This window comes from Oryctolagus cuniculus, chromosome 10 (assembly GCF_051225735.1).
Source record: "Oryctolagus cuniculus isolate XC-2025 breed Fujian yellow rabbit chromosome 10, ASM5122573v1, whole genome shotgun sequence".
NCBI lineage: Eukaryota > Metazoa > Chordata > Mammalia > Lagomorpha > Leporidae > Oryctolagus > Oryctolagus cuniculus.
Window position 1 is genome coordinate 66,616,606 of NC_142876.1, and position 21,517 is coordinate 66,638,122.

Sequence of the window (21,517 nt, forward strand, 5' to 3'; positions counted from 1 at the left end):
CATGCCCCATGATGAAAGAATATACTCTAATGCTACTGTGGCTTCGTCGAAGAGATCAAACCTTACTGTCTTCATCTACAGGATCCAGCTGCCAATGTACAGGAAATGTCAAGGTCAGAGGAGCATGTAAAGTGCACCAAGAGAGTGTGGTCAGCCAAATCCAGAGTGAGAAAACCAGTGTTGGTTCTTCAAGAGATAAACTATTTGGAAAAGACAAAGGAAACTCTTCAGAAAAAAATAAAAATGACTGGAGTATCAGACTTTTAAAAAATAGGCAAGACTAAAAAAGTCAGCATGTATTTAATAAGTGAGTGTTTTACAAAAAACGCCATTAAGGTAAATGGCACATGTAGGATTCAGGATATTATAAATTTGTTTTTAAAATGCATCTGTTAACGAGAGCCAGCTCCCATCTATGCCCTGGTTCAGTGCCCATGATGACTAGAGCTAGGAACTCGATGTAGGTCTCCCATGTGAATGGCAGAAACTCAGTTGTTGCAGCCGTCATCCACTGCCTCCTAGGGTCTGCACTGATAGGTAGCTGGAGTCAGGAGCTGGAGCCAGACATAAAACCCGGGCACTTGGATATGGTGATATGGTACTTGGACATCATAGCCAGTAGACCAGGCATCCACCCCTTGTTGTTGTTGTTAATACTAACAGATTCTTCACATCGTATGTTAAGGGAAGAGCCTGATGTGTATTCCATGACTTTGAGAATGGACCAGCAATAGTGATAGTTCCTGTGCTTCTCTTAGGGATTGACCAGGGCTTCCACTAAATTGTCACCCATCCAAAAGTAGGACTAAATGAAAAGGAGAATGGGAGTAGGAGGACATGAATAAGGAGAAAAATATAACATTCATAAAGAATTGGCATCAATGTTTGAAGAAAGTGATGTTAATGGAGCTAAAACTATAGGCAAAATTGTCAAGGTGGTACCTTTGTTGTTGGTATCGATTTCTCTATCTTCACCCTGTAGTAAAAATGTAAATTCCCTTAAGTATTTAGTACATAGGTATTGCTCAGTAAATATTTGAACTGGCATAGGGAATTTGCCCTTGGGAAATCTGCCAGGACTCTACATCCCCCATAAATCCAAAGATCTGAACCTATAGGCTGAGTAAATCCATCATCAGCACTGGAGTAGCAGAAGACCTGGAGTTAAAGAACAGGGAGGTTTCCTCCTGCTGCCTCTGCTATGGCTTGACAGCCACCAGGATGGAAACTGCTTTGCCTTCTGCCACTTGCAGGTGAACTGCCACTTGGACTACTCCAACATTAGGTTACAGTGAGCTACTGAAGAAACATAACATCCCTTAGAAATAAACAGAATGTGAACTCAACTCAATAAAATTACTAGAGGAAACAACAAGAATGGGTGCTTAAAATTTTTTCCAGTATAGCACAAAAAGACTTTGGGGAACTAAATAAAATGTGATTGTACAGCCCAGCAACTTAGTAGATGAAGTGGGAATAGTCACTGTTGAGATTCAGATATTAAACTCAAAAATCAAGTTAAGTGTATCTTTACAACATAAAGCAAAATTCCAAAGACAAAGAATTGTGAAAGAAAAGATAAAAGACTTAAGCAGTAGATCCAGGAGGTCTAACAGGTCTAAAATATGAGTAATGCTTACTTAGTAGGGACTTAAAAGGGCAGAAAGCAACAGGTAGGGTATACATAATTATTATAAAAATAATAAAAAAAAATGCGAGTTGAAAAACCATGTCATCAGTTGTGAGGCTCAGTGAGCTCCAGGTGGATTAATGAAAACATTCGTTCATACCCCTCCATGTTCATTGGTCACATTTCTTGGTGCTGTTCTGAACTAACAAATTACCTACAAAGAAGAAATACTGTTAGGTTGGCATGGGACTTGTAATTTGGAATAGTGGAAGACAACTGCTAAGAGAACTACAGTATGAGAATCCTGTACCTGGCCAAGGTATTATTCACCTTTTAGGGTAAAAGATAATAGTAGACACTGAAAGATTTAAAAAGCATGTCCATATGTTTATTTTCTATTAAAAAAAAGAAATAATGGATAACAAACCAACAACTTAAAGTGGCTTATAGCTTTCGTTATCACTTGGCTTCTAGCTTTGGATTGGCACAGCTCCTGTTGTTGAGGCTGTCTGGGGTGTGAACCAGTGGATGGAAGACAGACTCTCTGCCTCTGCTTCTCTGCAACTCTTCCTTTCAAATAAATAAATCTTTAAAAAAAAAAAAAAAAAAGGTCTGACAATAGCTAACAAAGAATGAGTCCTTTTCATTTGAGATACATACTGAAATGTGATGGTACTTCAAAAAGTTTATAAAAATATAATGAAAAAATGTTTATTTTTGGTACAAAAATATGTTGAAATCAATGCCATATGAGGTCTTCAGAAAATTTGCAAAAATGCAATGTAAAAACTATGCATGCGTTTCAAAGTTTTTATGCTCCAAATTAAAAACCAGTGTCTTTTTAAATGCTTATTTTATTTGAGGGATGGAAACAGACTGACCAGCCTTGAGCCTTTGCATCTACTGATTCCCTCTCCAAATTACCAGGAGCTGGGAACTCAGTTCAGGTCTCCAGCTGAGTGGGAGAGTCTCAACTATTTGAACCATCACTTGCTTCCTTCCAGGGTATACATTAGCAGGAAGCTGGAATCAAGACTGGAGCTAGGACTTGAATCCCAAACAGAGGCTTAACCAGTTCACCAAAAGACTGCCTCAAATGTACATTTTAATTCTATTTTTCCATGAGATTTTTGAAATATCCTCATATTTATAGATAAAGTAGTAGAATAAATAGGATATGCTTCAAAATGATAGGGGAATGGGATAGGTGGAATTGTAAATAGGCCAGACATAGAGGATCCTTTGGAGCTCAGACTTAATGTATCTGTGACAATCTGTCTTCTTTTAGTTCAAAATTTACCATCACAGAAAACATTATTATTTTTTTTTTTTTTACAGTGAACAGTGAGAAAGAGAGAAAGGTCTTCCTTTGCCATTGGTTCACCCTCCAATGGCCACCGCGGCCGGCACACTGCACTGATCCGATGGCAGGAGCCAGGTGCTTTTCCTGGTCTCCCATGCGGGTGCAGAGCCCAAGCACTTGGGCCATCCTCCACTGCACTCCCTGGCCACAGCAGAGGGCTGGCCTGGAAGAGGGGCAACCGGGACAGAATCCGGCACCCCGACCGGGACTAGAACCCGGTGTGCCGGTGCCGCTAGGTGGAGGATTAGCCTAGTGAGCCGCGGCGCCAGCCAGAAAACATTCTTAAGAATACTTAGGCTTCTTGCTCTAGAAATCACATTTCTAGCCGGCGCCGCAGCTCACTAGGCTAATCCTCCACCTAGCGGCACCGGCTCACCGGGTTCTAGTCCCGGTCGGGGCGCCGGATTCTGTCCCGGTTGCCCCTCTTCCAGGCCAGCCCTTTGCTGTGGCCAGGGAGTGCAGTGGAGGATGGCCTAAGTGCTTGGGCCCTGCACCCCATGGGAGACCAGGAAAAGCACCTGGCTCCTGGCTCCTGCCATCGGATCAGCGCGGTGCGCCAGCCGCAGCGCGGCAGCCATTGGAGGGTGACCCAACGGCAAAGGAAGACCTTTCTCTCTCTCTCTCTCTCACTGTCCACTCTGCCTGTAAAAAATAAAAAAAAAAAAAAAGAAATCACATTTCTAGGAATATTGTTCATTACAATACTCTCTTTAGTGACAGAAAATGCATAACCATCACTAGGCATTTGATTGAACAGATCAAGGTATAGCTATAGCATGAACTATTACTCAACCATGAAGGAGTATATCAAGGCTGTCTTTGAAACTGCAGATACTTGAAGAGATTTTCATAGGGTACTGTTTTGTTCTTTAGTAAAGATTTAATTACTCAGTTGAAGGGAAGATTGATGGAGAAAGATATCTTCCATCTACTGATTCACTCCCCAAATAACTCCAACAGCTGGTCTGCGTGGAAGCCACAAGTCCAGAGTTCCATCCAGGTCTTCCACATGGGTGGTAGGGGCCCAAGTACTTGGGCTGTCTTCCACTGCTTTCCCAGGCCATTAGCAAGAAGCTGAATCAGAAGCAGAGCAGCTAGGACTCTAACCAGCCCCCATAAAAGATGCAAGCATTGCAGGAAGCAGCTTAGCTTGCTGCCCCACAGCAGCAGCCCCAAGATACTATTACTAGAAAAATCAAGGTGAATAATTATATCTCTTGTTAAATAAACATTGTTTTGAAAACATATGCACACACTTGTTTGTTAAAGTTATACAAGCAATGCTCATATAAAATGTTAAAAGAACCTGGAAGGATTTAGACCTGGTTGCTGAGGTGTGTTTCAAGTGAAAAGTGGCAGAAGTGATGGATGATTTGGGTGGTAGAAGTAGAGCTTGATACAATCATGTGCTAATATTTTTGTTTATGTAAATATATAAGGCTCTTGGCAAAAAATCTTATTCCCTGCATTGCTGTTTATTGAATCCTCCATGCTTTTCCTTTCCCAGCTAAGCTTGAACTAGAGTGTAGACTGACTCTATTCCATGGGACCTATTTTTACTAATACCACGCATGTTTTTTTCATTGCCTCCTCAGTTTCCTTGTCTTCATTTCTTTTTTTTTTCTTTTTTAGATTTATTTTATTTATTTGAAAGAGTAAGAGAGGTGGAGACAGAGAAAGAGGTCTTCCATCTGCTGGTTCACTCCCCAAATGGCTGCAACAGCAGGAGCTGCGCTGATCTGAAGCCGGGAGCTTCTTCTGGGTCTCCCACGTGGGTGCAGGGGCCCAGGGATTTGGGCCATCTTCTACTGCTTTCCCAGGCCATAGCAGAGAGCTGGATTGGAAGAGGAGGAGCCAGGACTGGAACTGGCACCCATATGGGATGCCTGCACTTCAGGCCAGGGCTTTATTTAACCTGTTGCACCACAGTGCTGGCCCCCTCTTGTCTTCATTTCTTCTTCATTTCCTTACCATACAACCCTATGTTAGTTTTCCCAAAGATTTTACCTTCTGACCCTCTTTTCATGTTTTCCCAGATAAATTTCACCTGCACTCCTAGTTTTAACTTCTCTGTGTATGATGAGTGCCTTCAAATATATCTCCATTGCAGATCTTACCCTTAGGTGTCCAGCTTAGGTCTTCAACTGCCTTTTGGATAATATATCTGGTTTCTTCACCAAAAATCTAAAAATCACCATATCAAAATGAAACTTTTTTCCCCATTCACAGTTCTTTTCTTTTCTTCCTGTTTTAACTAATGATAACACCATTTCATCTGCACAGTACAAGTCATACTTGGGAGCCATTCTAGTCTCCCCTTCTCTTTTCCTTCAGTTATTCAGTAACTGTTCTTGAGTACCTATTGTGTGTTTGGCATTAAGCATTGAGTATATAGCCAATCACAAAAACAGATACTAACAACATCCACTAATTCCTGTTGATTTTTTTACTTTCAAATACTTGTAAGTCAATATGCCAGTTATAAGCTGAAAATCTAAAGATATTTGTGCTGTGTCAAATCAGGATTATAATAGCTGAAATTACACTGGCATCTATAAGAAAGTACAACTCAAAAAGTGTGTTATTATACTTATTCTTGTTATGAATTCTTTATTTTTGTTTCAGAAAACTGGCGGTAAAAAAAACTAGTTTTTGTTAAAACTTTTCTTTAGAACTGATACAACAAATTTTTCCCACAGAAGGAGAAATGCATTTTATTTCAACTTAACACATTCAATTATAGCGGAACACACCTCGAACCTTTTTGATTTTCACTGAACTTGGTTGTTTCATGTGTTCATCAGCTATGTATTGATTTTTCAGAATATTTATTTTCCACATGGTGAATGTACCTGAGTTATTGCTTGATCAAACTCCCTCAAGGAATGATGCAAAAATCATCAGTAAGTATCTTACAAAGATTTTGGAGTTGCTGAAAAAGACTGATGAAAATACCCAACATTTACTGCTTTATTTACATGAGGTCCTCATAGACTTTATTGAACTTCATCCGATCTAAATTCAAAAGATTAATATTTAATTAGGAATTAATTTTACTGCCCATAGATGTTTGTATGTGTGAAGCTTGATAGCATTGTTATCCATCTGATACATCGTGTCATCCATGTGACAGATGCACTTTAAGTGTTACAAGGTTAGAGAATAACCAAGACTGTGAATTTCAGAACTTAATGAATTTGGAGTAAATAAAAGGACATCATCTGTGTAACATCCAAATATGGTTTATTCCTTTGGGCTTTGTGCTTCATGCCAGTGATACTCAGCGCAGTTGTTCTACAAACTGTGTATTACCACTGCTCAAAATAAGCAGCTTATGCTAGAATGTAAATCAGTGGATTGCTTCCTTTCTAGGAGAAAATGCTTTTGAAGAAAAAGCTGAAAGTAAACAGTGTGCTTAGTGATAAATGTGGTTTCCATTTTGCTGCAGACTTCTTATTTCATTCCAGATCAGTAACAAAATTTATAGACTGTCCTCACTTCATGGACCATACTTTGAGTAACAGTTTTGTGTCATACATGTCAGACTTACAGTATTGTTACAGGAATACATATCCTGGATAATACAGCTTATTTGTGTATGAATATGTGGCACTTTTGTACATTTGCATAATCCTTAAGTCATTTTTTCCCATGCCTTCTACCTTTTTCTCTTTTCTCATGGTCTTCTTCCATTATATTTCTATACAGAAATCCTAATAATAGTGTTTGCTTCACATAATTGCTCCTTGCTACTATGCCGAAAACTCAGTCACATTCAGAGTCAGATTGTGCTTATACACCACAGTTATAGTAATGGAAAAGAGGATAACTCTGTCACATAGCCCACCCCCTCAAACTTTTTAACACTTATTAACTATCGGAGTATAGATTTTATTGACAACTTTGTTAGAGAGTGCCCAATGGACAAAATTTAAAATATCACTTATTGTTGAAAGAGCTACTCACTTTTTTAAAAATATTGATTTATTTATTTGAAAGACAGTTACAGAGAGGCAGAGGCAGAGAGAGAGGTGGGGGGTGCGGGGGTCCTTCCATCCGATAGTTCATTCCCCAAATGGCCACAATGGCCTGAACTGGGCTGATCTGAAGGCAGGAGCCAGGAACTTTCTTCTGGGTCTCCCACACAGGTGCAGGGGCCCAAGGACTTGGGCCATCTTCTACTGCTTTCCTAGGCCATAGCGGAGAGCTGGATCGGAAGTAGAGCAGCCGGGACTGGAACCGGTGCCCATAGGGGATGCCAGCACAGCAGACGGCGGCTTTACCTGCTGTGCCACAGCGCCGGCCGCCCTCACCTTTTTCTTAACGTTATTTTGCCAGTAATCTGGCCTTATTAGGCAGCTGGTATAAATTTTTCTCACAGGAACTGTCTCACCGTAATAAATAAAGTACTTATAGAGTTAAATCATAGGACAGAAATGAAGAGTTCTGAAGAGAGCGATGTATTGTTACCCCCTGGTGTTTACTGAGTGCATTTCTGTGTCTTACAATACACAAAATGACCAGTGTTTCAAGCCTCATTTTCTCATTGTTAGTTAATTGTACTCTTAGAAATATGTTGTCATAATTTATGAAACTCACTTCCTCAGTTTTATATTTCAGGAACTGTGAAATATTACTGTTGGCAAATGCTTATGGAATTAAAAGCTAATAAATTAAGAGATCCACAAAAACAGTTATTTATGTCAAAATATTCCAGAATTTTTTTAATCAAACGGATTATTTGATGTTAACTGTTCAACAATAACTAGAAGAAAGCATGACCTCAGAAAGTTTTAAACCAAACCTTTTAATCTTAGAACTGTGGAGACTACAGGAGGAGATTGCTTGGGTGTTTTAGAGTGTCCTAATACATCAACAAATGTGATCATTAGGAATTTCGATTGGATAAAGCGTTTTCTAGAATAACGCAGTCTGCATATTAGTATAGCTATGTTTAAAGATTTCTCCATTTTAGCATAAAATATAAATAATATTTTACCTTCAGTTTTAACAGTTTCCAGTGTATTTGTTAGGTAGTAGGAGTTAAACCTCATATGGAAAATCAGTCTATTTATAACCCATGAACCTTATTTTTTTATAACCAGAACTGCTAGCAACCTCCTTTAGTAAGCATATTTCTGAAGCTGTTGTGTAGCACGTGTTTGGTGTTCAACACCTTTTCTTTCTTTTTACATATCCCTATGATATGACTGCTTAGAATAAATTAAATCAGTAATTCTATTATGTGCAGAGCTGAGCACAGGTCTGAGCACACAGCATGATAAGCAATCAGGTGTGCTTTGCGGGGGGTGGGGTGCTTTTATTTAATGACCACTTGCCCACTTAAAAGAAGTGGTCTTCTAGTGTTTTGCGTGCTCTACATTTTCTTCTCTGCTTTGTAACATACATGCTGTATTTTATACACTGAGTTCCAAATTTAAATTTTTTTGACTTTTAAATAGAAATATTACCAACATACTTTTTGCATCTTAAAAGAAATAAAAGCAGTGTACTTGTTTCCAAAACCAAAATCAATACTTTAATACAGTGTTCATAATGTGTTTTATGTGAGTTAATTATGTCAACCTAGCTCCACAGCATAAGAATTTATAATTCCAGGTGGAGTGCTTTAAGAGAATAGATTGCTCTTTAGCAATATCCATAAAAATTGCATGTGATCTATATGTTTCACTTCCTCCCTCCCTCCCTCCCTCTCTCTCTCCCTCCCTCTCTCTCTCTCTCTCTCTCTCTCTCTGTCACACACACACACACACACACACACACACATCAAAAAAGAAATGGGAAATTGGCTGCAGCTCTGATGTTTTCTTGCTGCTGCAAATTAATGGAAATCATCAAATTTTGTGTTACATAAAATAATAGTCTACTTAAATACCTGTGTGAAGTTTTTGTAAATCTTGGAGATCAGAAATTTCAAGAACATAAAATTATTTATTGCAAATACTAAAGCTGATTTTTTGTTACAAATGTGAGCTTGGTGATTTTACCTTAAAAATTGAATTTCAGACAGTGTCTAGCAACTTAAAGTGAGTCTGTCACATAATTCTAATAGTGAGATCCGGTTGAATATTTAAGACTAAAACTTTATAAAGGGTATATTTGGGCAGAACTGTAAAAATAAGAAGTTTGACTTAAAATTATACATATATTTAAATGAGCTCAGCTATAGCTATGTCATTATTGTCCACAGAAAAATGTGTTATGTATAGTCATGGTTAAAAGGACCTCCATGTAATATATGTATATATGATGTAATAGCTGAGACTGGGTGATTTTGTCGGTTTCCTTTAGTGACATCAAAGTTTTTGTAGTGATACCAGTCTTGATTTCAGAGGAAATAATCTTGATTAATTTATTCTATATAAGATCAGTTTCTGTGTAACAGTTTAATAATAGAAAACCATTACATGATTACTAATTGAGGGGGTTTATAGAGTACCATGTTACCTGATTTTATTTCTTATGTATATTTTGCTTTTAGACTTAGTATTTTCAGTTATTGATTACATTTTCTTCACTCCCCACCTCACCCCTAAACCCTTAACTGTAATTCTCTTGTCAGTATCTGTTTCTGTGAAATTGTTCTCATCTGGTTTACTGATTTCCAAATAGATAGTTGTATGACTTCCTTTTCCTTATAAAGTAAAATTAAAACACCTAACCTTTACTTTGTGGAACTGAGGTTTAGAAATTTTTAAAAAGATTTATTTATTTATTTGAATAGCCAAGTGACAGGGAAAGAGAGTGACAGATATAACTTCCATCCACTGGTTCACTCCCCAACAACCAAGTCTCAGCCAGACCAAAACCAGGAGCCAGGTGTTGTATCTGGGTATCCCTCAAGGGTAGCAGGAGCCCAAGTATTTAGGCCATCATCTCCTGCCTACCAGGCACATTAGCAGAAAGCTGAATCAGAAGCAGAGCAGCTGGTACTCCAGCCAGCACTCCAGTGTGGAATGCCAGCATTGCAAGATGCAGCTTTACCTGCTGTACCTCAAGCTGGTCCCCAAGATTTAGAAATTTGAGACTGTATATAATTACCTATTTTATCTATATTTTGTTTGCATGTCTTTTTAAGCTACATTCCTTAATAGATTTGGGAATGTGAAAACTCTAAAATTTGTTTCTGAAAGTGCTGATATATTTTTCTGATGTTACTTCCTTTTTTTTTTTTTTTTTTTTTTTTGACAAGCAGAGTTAGACAGAAAGGTCTTCCTTTCATTGGTTCACCCCCCAAATAGCTGCTACGGCCGGTGCACTGAAGCCAGGAGCCAGGTGCTTCTTCCTAGTCTCCCATGCGGGTGCAGGGCCCAAGCACTTGGGTCATCCTCCACTGCCTTCCTGGGCCACAGCAGAGAGCTAGATTGGAAGAGGAGCAACCGGGACTAAAACCCGGAGTGCCAGCGCTGCAGGCGAAGGATTAGCCTAGTGAGCCGAGACGCTGGCCTCTGATGTTACTTCTTTTACTGTTACATAAATAACAAATTTGTACAGTTCTTGTATTAGTTTTGGTTAATGAACTATTAAACAGCAAAGGAACCACTCAAAATAGATAAAGACCTAATGCAGGCAGTCGCCGCAGCTCACTAGGCTGCTAATCTGCCTTGCGGCGCCGGCACACCGGGTTCTAGTCCGGGTCAGGGCGCCGGATTCTGTCCTGGTTGCCCCTCTTCCGGGCCAGCTCTCTGCTGTGGCCAGGGAGTGCAGTGGAGGATGGCCCAAGTGCTTGGGCCCTGCACCCCATGGGAGACCAGGAGAAGCACCTGGCTCCTGCCATCGGATCAGCGCGGTGCGCCGGCCGCAGCACGCTGGCCGCGGCAGCCATTGGAGGGTGAACCAACGGCAAGGGAAGACCTTTCTCTCTGTCTCTCTCTCTCACTGTCCACTCTGCCTGTCCAAAAAAAAAAAAAAATACCTAATGCAGTTGTAATACCTTCCTCCCAGTGGTGCCCTAGAGAATCTCTGAAACTCGTAGTCAGCTTTTCAGGAAACTGTCTCAGCCTGAAGTAAGGACTAGAAGAGTAAGTCCTCAGTATGTTGGAGACTCCAGAAGGCAGCCAACCCAGCCAGTGTAACAAACTAACCAAAAAAAAAAAAAAAAAAAAAAAAAGCTGCTTGTGAGAGAAAGTAATCAGAAACCAAGTAAGTCTTTGGGACTCAAGGCATATGTGATTCCTGAAGTTAACGAAAGAATAGTCCAGACATTGCTGAATAATTAATTTGAGATCTAAGAGAAGGGCAACACAAAAATACAGATGACAAGATATTAGAAATACAAGGAAAATGGTATTAAAAATACCCAGGAAATATATTCTTCATCTTGCAAAAAGAACAAATATCGGGAAGAAAGTATTTTTTCATTAAGAAAGTATGTCTTAACTGAACACAGACTTGGTTTTTAGACCAAAAGAGACCTTTTCTTTAATGGAAGAAGGGGGAGAGGGGGCAAAACCCTACAACATCCAAACTCAAAGGGATAATTGTTGTTTTTAAATCCTATAAACTCCAAGAAACAGAAACATTTTTTTTTTTTTTTTGACAGGCAGAGTGGACAGTGAGAGAGAGAGACAGAGAGAAAGGTCTTCCTTTGCCGTTGGTTCACCCTCCAATGGCCGCCGCGGCCGGCGCGCTGCGGCCGGCGCACCGCGCTGATCCAATGGCAGGAGCCAGGAGCCAGGTGCTTTTCCTGGTCTCCCATGGGGTGCAGGGCCCAAGCACCTGGGCCATCCTCCACTGCACTCCCTGGCCACAGCAGAGGGCTGGCCTGGAAGAGGGGCCACCGGGACAGAATCCGGTGCCCCGACCGGGACTAGAACCCGGTGTGCCGGCGCCGCTAGGCGGAGGATTAGCCTAGTGAGCCGCGGCACCGGCCCAGAAACATGTTTTATCCATAAAGGAAAAGGCAGTAGCATCAGGTGTCTCATTCTAGAAGTGTTTCAGAAGACTGCTGGAACAATAATTACAACATTCTGAAAAGCATTATTTTAAACCTAGAAATTCAGTCCTAACCATTGCTCAGGTGTATGCACTAAAGAAAAACATCCTTGGACATAACTTGGTATTCCCTTTCTGAAAATATTGTTCAAATATATTATTTTTACCTGACAGAAAATACAAGTTGAAAAGATAAAAAGACTAACTCAGGATTTTGATGTAAAATTCCAGAATAATAGCAATGAGCATTTGGCATATTTTAGAACAGAATATCAGAGTACTTCCTAAAGAGTGATACCAAAAGAAAATGGGGCCAGTGTTGTGGCACAGCAGGTTAAGCTGCCACTCATGGTGCTGGCATTCCATATGAGCGCTGCTTTGAGTCCCAGCTGCTCCATTTCCAATCCAGTTCCCTGCTAACGTGCCTGGGAAAGCAGCAGAAGATGGCCCCAGTTCTTGGGTCCCTGCCACCTACATGGGAGACCTAGGTGGAGTTCTAGGCTCCTAGCTTCAGCCTGACCCAGCCCCTGCTCTTGGGACCATTTGGGGAGAGTGGAAGATCTTTTCTGTGTTTCTACCTGTCTGTAATTCTGCCTTTGAAAGAGTGTGCGAGAGAAAATAGCTATCAATACACATATTGTATGAATTATACTTTTAGTCTGAGAGTTCACTGTCATCTGATGATGATTTGAAAGATTTTAATTTTCATGAACAAGAAAACAACTTGGGAAAACAAACTATATTAACTATGAAGCCAGCTAAAATTAAGCATGGCTTGGGGCTGTTCATGGAGTAAAAGCATGCTTTCTTTCCTTTTCTTTCTTTCTCCCCTCCTCTCCCTCCCTCTCCTCTCTCCTCTCTCCTCTTCTCTTTTTAAGATTTATTTATTTGAAAGGCAGAGGTAGGTGGAGAGAGATCTTCCATCTGCTGGTTAACTCCCCAAAGAGCCACAATGGCTGTGGCTGGGCCAACCTAAAGCCGGGAAATTATTCTAGGTTTCCCACTTGGGTGGCAGGGGCCCAAGCACTTAGGGCATCTTCTGCTTTCCCAGGCCATTAGCAGGTAGCTGATCGAAAGTGAAGCAGCTGGGACTTAACCTGCACCCATATTGGGATGCAGGTATCCTAGGTAGCCGCTTAACCTGCTGTGCCACAGCACTTACCCCAGGCATACTTTCTGAAGTGAGGTCAAGTCAGTTTAGAAGAGTGGGGTTGAGGAGGCAGTGCTGTGGTTCAGTGGGTTAAACCCTGGCCTGAAGTGCCGGCATCCCATATGGGCGCTGTTGCAGCCATCTGGGGAGTGCACCAACGGATAGAAGACCTCTCTCTGTAACTCTTTCAAATACATAAAATAAATCTTAAAAAAAAAAAAAAAAGCCGGGGGAGAGACTTGAGATTTATGAGTTTTGTTTTCATTTTACTTCCATGTTAAAATATGTTTACATCATGAATTAATCTCCTAGTGAGATTATTTTATTGGTGGCTTTTACTGTCTCAACTCATATCTGCATTTTCCTGCATGAACTCTTTTACTTTCCTAACAAAAACATGTTAAATGTTACTTTAAGATAAATGAAAACAAAGACCACTAAAATATGAGAGGTTTTGGAAAAAGTTCATGAAAAATGCGTATTAGGAAAAAAAGTATACATGTATTTCACTTTTTTGCACCAAAATAAACATCTTTTAATTCATTTTTCCACAAATTTTTGAAGTACACTTAATATAGGTTAGTGCTTTATATACTAGCCCATATCTGAATAAAAATGGCATATAAACCCTATTGCCAGTGTGAGGATAATTTTTTTTAGTTGTATTCCTTGTATTAAAGAAGAAATCCGGCCGGTGCCGTGGCTCACTAGGCTAATCCTCCGCCTAGCGGCGCCGGCACACCGGGTTTTAGTCCCGGTTGGGGCGCCGGATTCTGTCCCGGTTGCCCCTCTTCCAGGCCAGCTCTCTGCTGTGGCCAGGGAGTGCAGTGGAGGATGGCCCAGGTGCTTGGGCCCTGCACCCCATGGGAGACCAGGAAAAGCACCTGGCTCCTGGCTCCTGCCATTGGATCAGCGCGGTGCGCCGGCCGCAGTGCGCCGGCCGCGGCAGCCATTGGAGGGTGAACCAATGGCAAAGGAAGACCTTTCTCTCTGTCTCTTTCTCTCACTGTCCACTCTGCCTGTCAAAAAAAAAAAAAAAAAAAAAGAAGAAGAAGAAGAAATCCTCGTTGAGTATATTTACGTAACTTTTGATGTTGTAGGGATTTGAACAATGAAAATCAACCATCAATAATTCTTCCACTCTGCTCTTTTAAATAGCTATACTTGTTATAGGAACTCAGTTTTTATTATTCCTAGGCTATCTTGGACAAATTAGTTAATCCATGTATGCTCAGGTCACATCTGTAAAATAGAGTTTACAGTACATATCTCATGGAGGATGTGGTAAAGGTTAAATTAGTGGGGCCAGTGCAATGGCTCACTTGGTTAATCCTCCCATATGGGCGCCGGGTTCTAGTCCCGATAGCTGCTCTTCCAGTCCAGCTCTCTGCTGTGGAAGGCAGTGGAGGATGGCCCAAGTGATTGGGCGCCTGCACCCACATGGGAGACCAGGAGGAAGCACCTGGCTCCTGGCTTCGGATCTGCGTAGCTCCAGCCATAGCAGCCATTTGGGGGGTGAACCAACGGAAGAAAGACCTTTCTCCCTGTCTCTCTAACTTACTGTGTCAAATAAATAAATAAGGGTAAATTAGTTAATACGTAAATCCACATAGAATCTTGACTGGCACATAATTAGCATTTGATAAATATTAGCTTCAAAAGTGAAAACAGGAAGTAAGGTTATATTACATTAGACATTTGGGCCCCTGCAAACCACGTAGGAAACCCAGCTGCAGTTCTAGGCTCCTGACTTCAGCCTAGTCCAGCTGCAGTCATTGTGGCCATTTGTGGAGTGAACCAGCAGATGAAGATTCTCTCTCTCTCTCTCTGTCTCTGTCTCTCTCTGTCTCCTCACTTCTCTCTGTACCTCTGCCTTACAGACCAATATCAAGTCTGTATTTCAAATTCAACTTCAATCTCAGTATGTTAGACAACATTATATTATTAGTTATTTCAAAGTGATTTACATGTAAATTAATAGGAAATCTTATTTAAAACGATGTTTTATTCTAAAATCTAGATTTTTGTAGTAGAGTTTTCTCAGTATACTCAATCATGAAATATAGAAGTACAAGATACTCACTTGAATGCTTACAGAAAATTGACAGTGGATGTTTGCACAGTTCTGCCTTTGTTTAGATTTTTTTTTTTTTTTTTTTTGGACAGGCAGAGTTAGAGAGACAGAAAGGTCTTCCTTTTTCCATTGGTTCACCCCCAAGTGATCTTTTTTTTTTTTTTTTTTTTTTTTTTTTTTTTTTTTTGACAGGCAGAGTGGACAGTGAGAGAGACAGAGAGGAAGGTTTTCCTTTTGCCGTTGGTTCACCCTCCAATGGCCGCCACGGCCGGCGCACTGCGGCGGGTGCACCGCGCTGATCCAATGGCAGGAGCCAGGTACTTATCCTGGTCTCCCATGGGGTGCAGGGCCCAAGCACCTGGGCCATCCTCCACTGCACTCCCTGGCCACAGCAGAGAGCTGGCCTGGAAGAGGGGCAGCCAGGACAGAATCTGGCGCCCCGACCGGGACTAGAACCCGGTGTGCCGGCGCCACTAGGTGGAGGATTAGCCTATTGAGCCGTGGCGCCGACCCCAAGTGATCTTTTTATATACTCAGAAGTGATATATGGCGTGACAGTTTATGAATACCAGTTTTGAAGTCAGAGAAACTGGACCTGAAAACCTGGTTGTGCTACTTATTACTTCTATCGTCATGAACAAATTTGTTACTAACATTGTATAGTGTTCAGAGCATATAAGATAATGAATGAGACAATTTATAGACTTGAATAAGTATAATATTTTAAGCTTTTACTGAGGCTTATTTGCAATAATAAGTTGTGTTGCACTTAGTTGTACAAGAGTACTCAAAATGCACAGAAAATTAATTTGAAAGATAAGTTTATTTTGGTGAAAAAAACTTTTGAAATCTACTTATTTTTTCATAGTATGCATGTCCCATGAACCTTTTGAAGTGCCATCATGGAGGCTTTTTTTTTAGAAATGTTACATACTTGTACTAAATTGCAGTTAACAAATACAAATTTATGTTTTTGTGTCCCTGTTCCTTCTTTATCTCCACTTTGATTTCCCCTTCCTTTTCTTTGAGAAGCATATAAAAATATTTTACACAAGTGATTGTTGATTACATCTAGTACTATTATGTATAAAAACATAAATTTCACCAAACATAAATCCATGGAATATTGCATATAAAAAATAGTTTCTTGATTCACTCTTACTTCTTCATTCCCCTCATTGGCTCCATGAAAAGTCTATATCTACATATGTCCACTGTTTATTTAAAAGACCAGTTGTTTCCAGTGCCCTTATACTTCCTATTGTAGCTCTATAGTAAGTTCAAATAGTGCCATGAGTTAGGATGAAGGTTTTTGTCTTCAGTCTTGTGAAAGTTAAGCAAAGATGAATTTATGGGATTGAACTTTGGTCTTTTTAAATTAACATGTGCTTTATTAAAGTTGGCACTATTTTCAGTTATACATACTTAAGTGCTTTTAATTTTACATGATTTTTTTCTAGGCAGTGAGTTAATATTTGTCACATAGTATGTGCCAGAAATGTGCCAGGCATTGTACATAAATTACTTTGCTTAATTCTTTTTTTTAAAGATTTTATTTATTTGAGAGGTAGAGTTACAGACAGTGAGAGGAAGAGACGCAGAGAGAGGTCTTCCTTCCATTGGTTCACTCCTTCCATTGGTTCACTCCCCAAATGGCCACAACGGCTGGAGCTGTGCCAATCCGAAGCCAGGAGCCTCTTCCCAGTCTCCCACGCAGGTGCCAGGTCCCAAGCACTTGGGCCATCTTCTACTGCTTTCTCAGGCCACAGCAGAGAGCTGGATCGGAAGTGGAGCAGCTGGGACTAGAGCTGGCGCCCATATGGGATGCCAGCACCGCAGGCGGAGGATTAAGCTGCACCATGGCATTGGCCCCTACTTTGCTTAATTCTCATAGTAGCCCTCTGAGAATCATAATAATAGATAACTGAGTTATTAGAATACGCACTGGGGCCAATGTTGTGGCATAGTGGATAAAGCCACCGGCATCCCATATGGGCACCGATTCGAGACCTGGCTGCTCCACTTCCGATCCAGCTCTCTGCTATGGCCTGGGAAAGCAGTTGAAGATGGCCCAAGTGCCTGCCCTGCACCCGCATGGGAGACCCAGAGGAGGCTTCTGGCTCCTGGATTCGGATCAGCTCAGCTTCATCCATTGCAGCCATTTGGGGAGTGAACCAGCAGATGGAAGATCACTCTCTCTGCTTCTGCCTCTCTCTGTTTTTCAAATAAATTATGCACCAAAAATTTGAACCTATGACTAATGCTAGAACCTGGGACTTTTCTGCTACCTGAGGCTAATTGTTAACTGAGCATGAGAAATTCAAAGCCAGGTGATCCTGATGTCAGCGTATCACCAAAATCCTAACCAAAATCCTAATCTAGTATAGATTTATATGATTTAATTATACCTTTTATAAAAAGTGTCATGACTAAACACTTTTGATTATGCTTGTTTTTTCTTTTTTCTTTTTTAAAAATTCATTTATTTATTTGAAAGAGTTACACAAAGAGAGGAGAGGCAGAGAGAGAGAGAGAGAGAAAGTCTTCCATCTGATGGTTCACTCCCCAGTTGGCTGCAACAGTCAGAGCTGCACTGATCTGAAGCCAGGAGCTGCTTCTGGGTCTCCCACGCTGAAGCTGGCCCCTTGATTATGTTTCAATGTAACACTTTCTAGTCAGTGAAAAAGGGTACTGAAAATGAAACTAGTGGCATTTCTTGATTTGATTTCTGCTGTAGAACCTACCATTAGTTAATTTAAAATTCTTAGTGAAAGAGTACCTGTTCTTTTTTTTTTTTTGAGAGGCAGAGTTACAGACAGAGGATGGGGGAAACAGAAATCTTCCATCACTGATTCACTCCCCAAATGGCTGCAAACAGCCAGAGCTAGGCTGATCTGGAGCCAGGAGCTTCTTCCAGGTTTTCCACACAGCTGCAGGGGCCCAAGCACTTGGGCCATTATCAGAGAGCTGGATCAGAAGAGGTACCTGGTCTGTCTGTGCTCCAGGTGGAGGCTTAACCTACTTCATCACAGCACAGACCCTTAAGAGTACATTTTCATATGTGATATATTCCGAAAATGTGCTCACGTGTTACCTGATTGTATTATCAGAAAATTATAAAAGCTTCCTAAATATGTATGCTTAGGGTTTTTGGTTTGTGTTCTGTAAATTACATAATATGTTCATTATATAAAACATTTTAGCAGTAGATTAGAATTTAATTATAAGCAAATGATGTTTCTTTTTGTGGAAATTTTCAAATGTTTACAAAAGCAGAAAAGTATTATGAAACCACAGGTACCTATTACCCAGTTTTAGTATTTACCCTCTTATGGCTAAGCTTGTTTTGTGCCTCTCTATTCTTCCCAGCCCATTATTTTGAAGTCATTTTACTGGAAAATCTATCAGTTTCTATCTCTTAAAAAGATATTGCTGTTCTTTTTTTTTTCTATTTAAGTATAAACACAGTACCATTGTCATAACTAATAATTCATATTGCTGTTAGATATCCAGTTATTATAAGTTTTGCCTCATAAAATTTTTAAGTTGGAGTTTTAAAAAATTATTCATTAGACAAAGAGCTCCATCCACTTTTTTTTTTTTTTTTAACTTTTCAAACTCAGAATCCAAAACAGGGAGGGATGTTTCACCCTGCAGTTAAGATGCCCACATCAGAGTGTCTGGATTCAGTACCTGGCTCCAGCTTCAAATTCCAGCGTCTTGCTAATGCAGACCATGGGAAGCAGCAGTAATGTCTCAAGTCTCTGGGTTCCCACCTCCCATGAAGGAGACTGGAATTGAGTTCCCAGCTGCCAGCCTCTGCCCCAGCTATTGCAGACATTTGGGGAGTGTACTAGTGGATGGGAGTTCTCTGTTTGTCTCTCTGCCCCTCAAATATTTTTTTAAATGCAAGTGATGCCCATATATTGCCATTGGTTGTCAGGCCTGAGTATCTCATTAGCCATCCACCCTCCTCCGTTGTTTCTTATGTTCTTAAAACCTTCGTTGAAATAACCTGATCATCTGGTAGAACTTTCCCAGAGTCTGGATTTTGCTCTTGCACTCCGTTGTTTCATTAGGGTGAATCATTGTTCAAGTATTGTCTCATCAGAATTTTATATTCTCATAGTGATTTCAGTGTTGGAAAGAAAACCTTGCTTTTTGTGGAATTGAACAGGAGACCATAGTGTTAACCTTCAGTGGTTCTGATCAATTGTCTTAATTTTTGCCAAGTGAGCATTGGACTTCTTTTAAAGTAAATAATATACTGTTGACATATACAACTATTTTTTAAATGATAATTTTTTTTAAAAAAAGATCATATTTCTAAAGGAACAACAGAAGTCACTATGCACTTACTCTCCATGTAGGACCTCCATCCTTAATGAGTTGTACTATGAGAATTAACTGCAAATCTTATTCTCAAACTTTATCTTATATGTTGGGGGGGGGGGCGGTGCAAACTGTTGAAATATGTGCTTCACATGGAGTTGGTCCTCTGTATATAAAATCAAGCTAAAAATGAACCATAATGAAGAAGGGGATTGGAGAGGGAGGTGGGGAGGGAGTTGGGGATGGGAGAGGGAGGTGGGGTGGGAGTTGGGGATGGGAGAGGGAGTCAGGGTGGGAAGTTGGGTATGTAGGAAAGAACCACTGTATTCCTAAAGTTATACCTATGAAAAATGCATTCATTAAATAAAAACTTTTGATAAAAGAGAACAGATTTCATGGGAACAATTTTTTAAAGATTATTTATTTAAAAGAGTTAAACAGAGAAGGAGAGGCAGAGAGAGAGAGAGGTCTTCCATCCGCTGGTTCATTCCCCAATTGGCAATGGCCAGAGCTTCGCTGATCCAAAGTCAGGAGCCTGGAGCTTCTTCAGGTACCCCACACAGGTGCAGGGGCCCAAGGACTTGGGCCATCTTCTACTGCTTTCCTAGGCTACAGCAGAGAGCTGGATCGGAAGTAGAGCAGCCGGGACTAGAACTGGTGCCCATATGGGATGCTGGCATTTCAGGTGGCAGCTTTACCTGCTACACCATGACACCAGCCCCCTCTTAATATCTTGATATCTTAAGATGCTTCTGGGGCCGGTGTTGTGGCTCAGAGGATTAAAGCCCTGGCCTGCAGCACCAGCATCCCATATGGGTGCCGGTTCGAGTCCTGGCTGCTCCACTTCCAATCCAGCTCTCTGCTATGGCCTGGGAAAGCAGTAGAAGATGGCCCAAGTCCTTGGGCCCCTGCACCTACATGGGAGGCCCGGAGGAAGCGCCTAGCTCCTGGCTTTGGATCAGCGCAGCCCCGGCTGTTGCAGCCGATTGGGAGTGAACCAATGGATGGAAGACCTCTCTCTCTGACTCTACCTCTCTTTGTAACTCTTTCAAATAAAATTTTTAAAAAATCTTTTAAAAAATATGCTTCTGACACTATGTACATTTATTCAATATTAAATACTTACTGCATGATAGGCATTTTGAAAATCCCTAAGTATAGATCACAGACTTATATTTAAAAATAACTGTTGAGGGCCGGAGCTGTGGCTCACTTGGCTAATCCTCCACCTTGCGGCACTGGCATCCCATATGGGCACCGGGTTCTAGTCCTGGCTGCTCCTCTTCCAGTCCAGCTCTCTGATGTGGCCCGAGAGGGCAGTGGAGGATGGCCCAAGTCCTTGGGCCCCTGAACCCGCATGGGAGACCAGGAGGAAGCACCTGGCTCCTGGCTTTGGATCAGCGCAGCGCCGGCCGTAGCGGCCATTTGGGAGTGAACCAACGGAAGGAAGACCTTCCTCTCTGTCTCTCTCAACTATCTAACTCTACCTGTCAAATAAGTTAAAAAAAAAATCTGTTGAATAATGTGGAAAATAGAAGCAGAAAATTACAGCTTCAGTATATGTCACCTTCCCCTCGAGACTCCCAGTTCCATAATTAAGTCTTTTTTTCCCTCAATAACTTTATTACACCACTTTCATCCTCTGTCCTACATACAAAGCATAAAATAATTTCTCATCCTCTAGTTGCTGGAGATTTACACAGGTGCTGTTAATAAAGCATTTTTTATATATGTAAGCTTATAGAAAGCTAAATGTGTGAGTATGTGTGTGTGTGTAAGAAAATATTCCTGGGGCCCTGTTGTGGCATAGTAGGTAAAGCCGCCACCTGGGACACTGGCATCCCATATGAGCACTTGTTCATTTCCAAGCTGCTCCACTTATGATCTAGCTCCCTGGTAGTGCACCTGGGAAAGGCACTGGAAGATGGCCCAAGTGCTTGGACCTCTGCCACTCACATGGGAGACTTGGATGAAATTTCTGGCTCCTGACTTCCACCTGGCCCGGCTCTGGCC

General features: G+C 41.0%; 1 protein-coding gene across 30 annotated transcripts in view; it reads left to right on the plus strand.

The window, feature by feature from the left end:
* Positions 1–21,517, plus strand: part of LOC100357740 (ankyrin repeat domain-containing protein 12) — a 143,036-nt gene that overhangs the window by 81,209 nt on the left and 40,310 nt on the right. For 11 of the 30 annotated variants that reach the window (XM_089305887.1, XM_008261047.5, XM_089305888.1 and 8 more), the window contains one exon: positions 5,817–5,896. The exons of the other annotated variants lie outside the window; for them this stretch is intronic. In XM_089305887.1, the coding sequence (XP_089162013.1) occupies positions 5,833–5,896 (64 nt within the window). In that variant the 5' untranslated portion in view covers positions 5,817–5,832. The remainder of the gene's footprint in view (positions 1–5,816; positions 5,897–21,517) is intronic. 30 annotated transcript variants of the gene reach the window in all.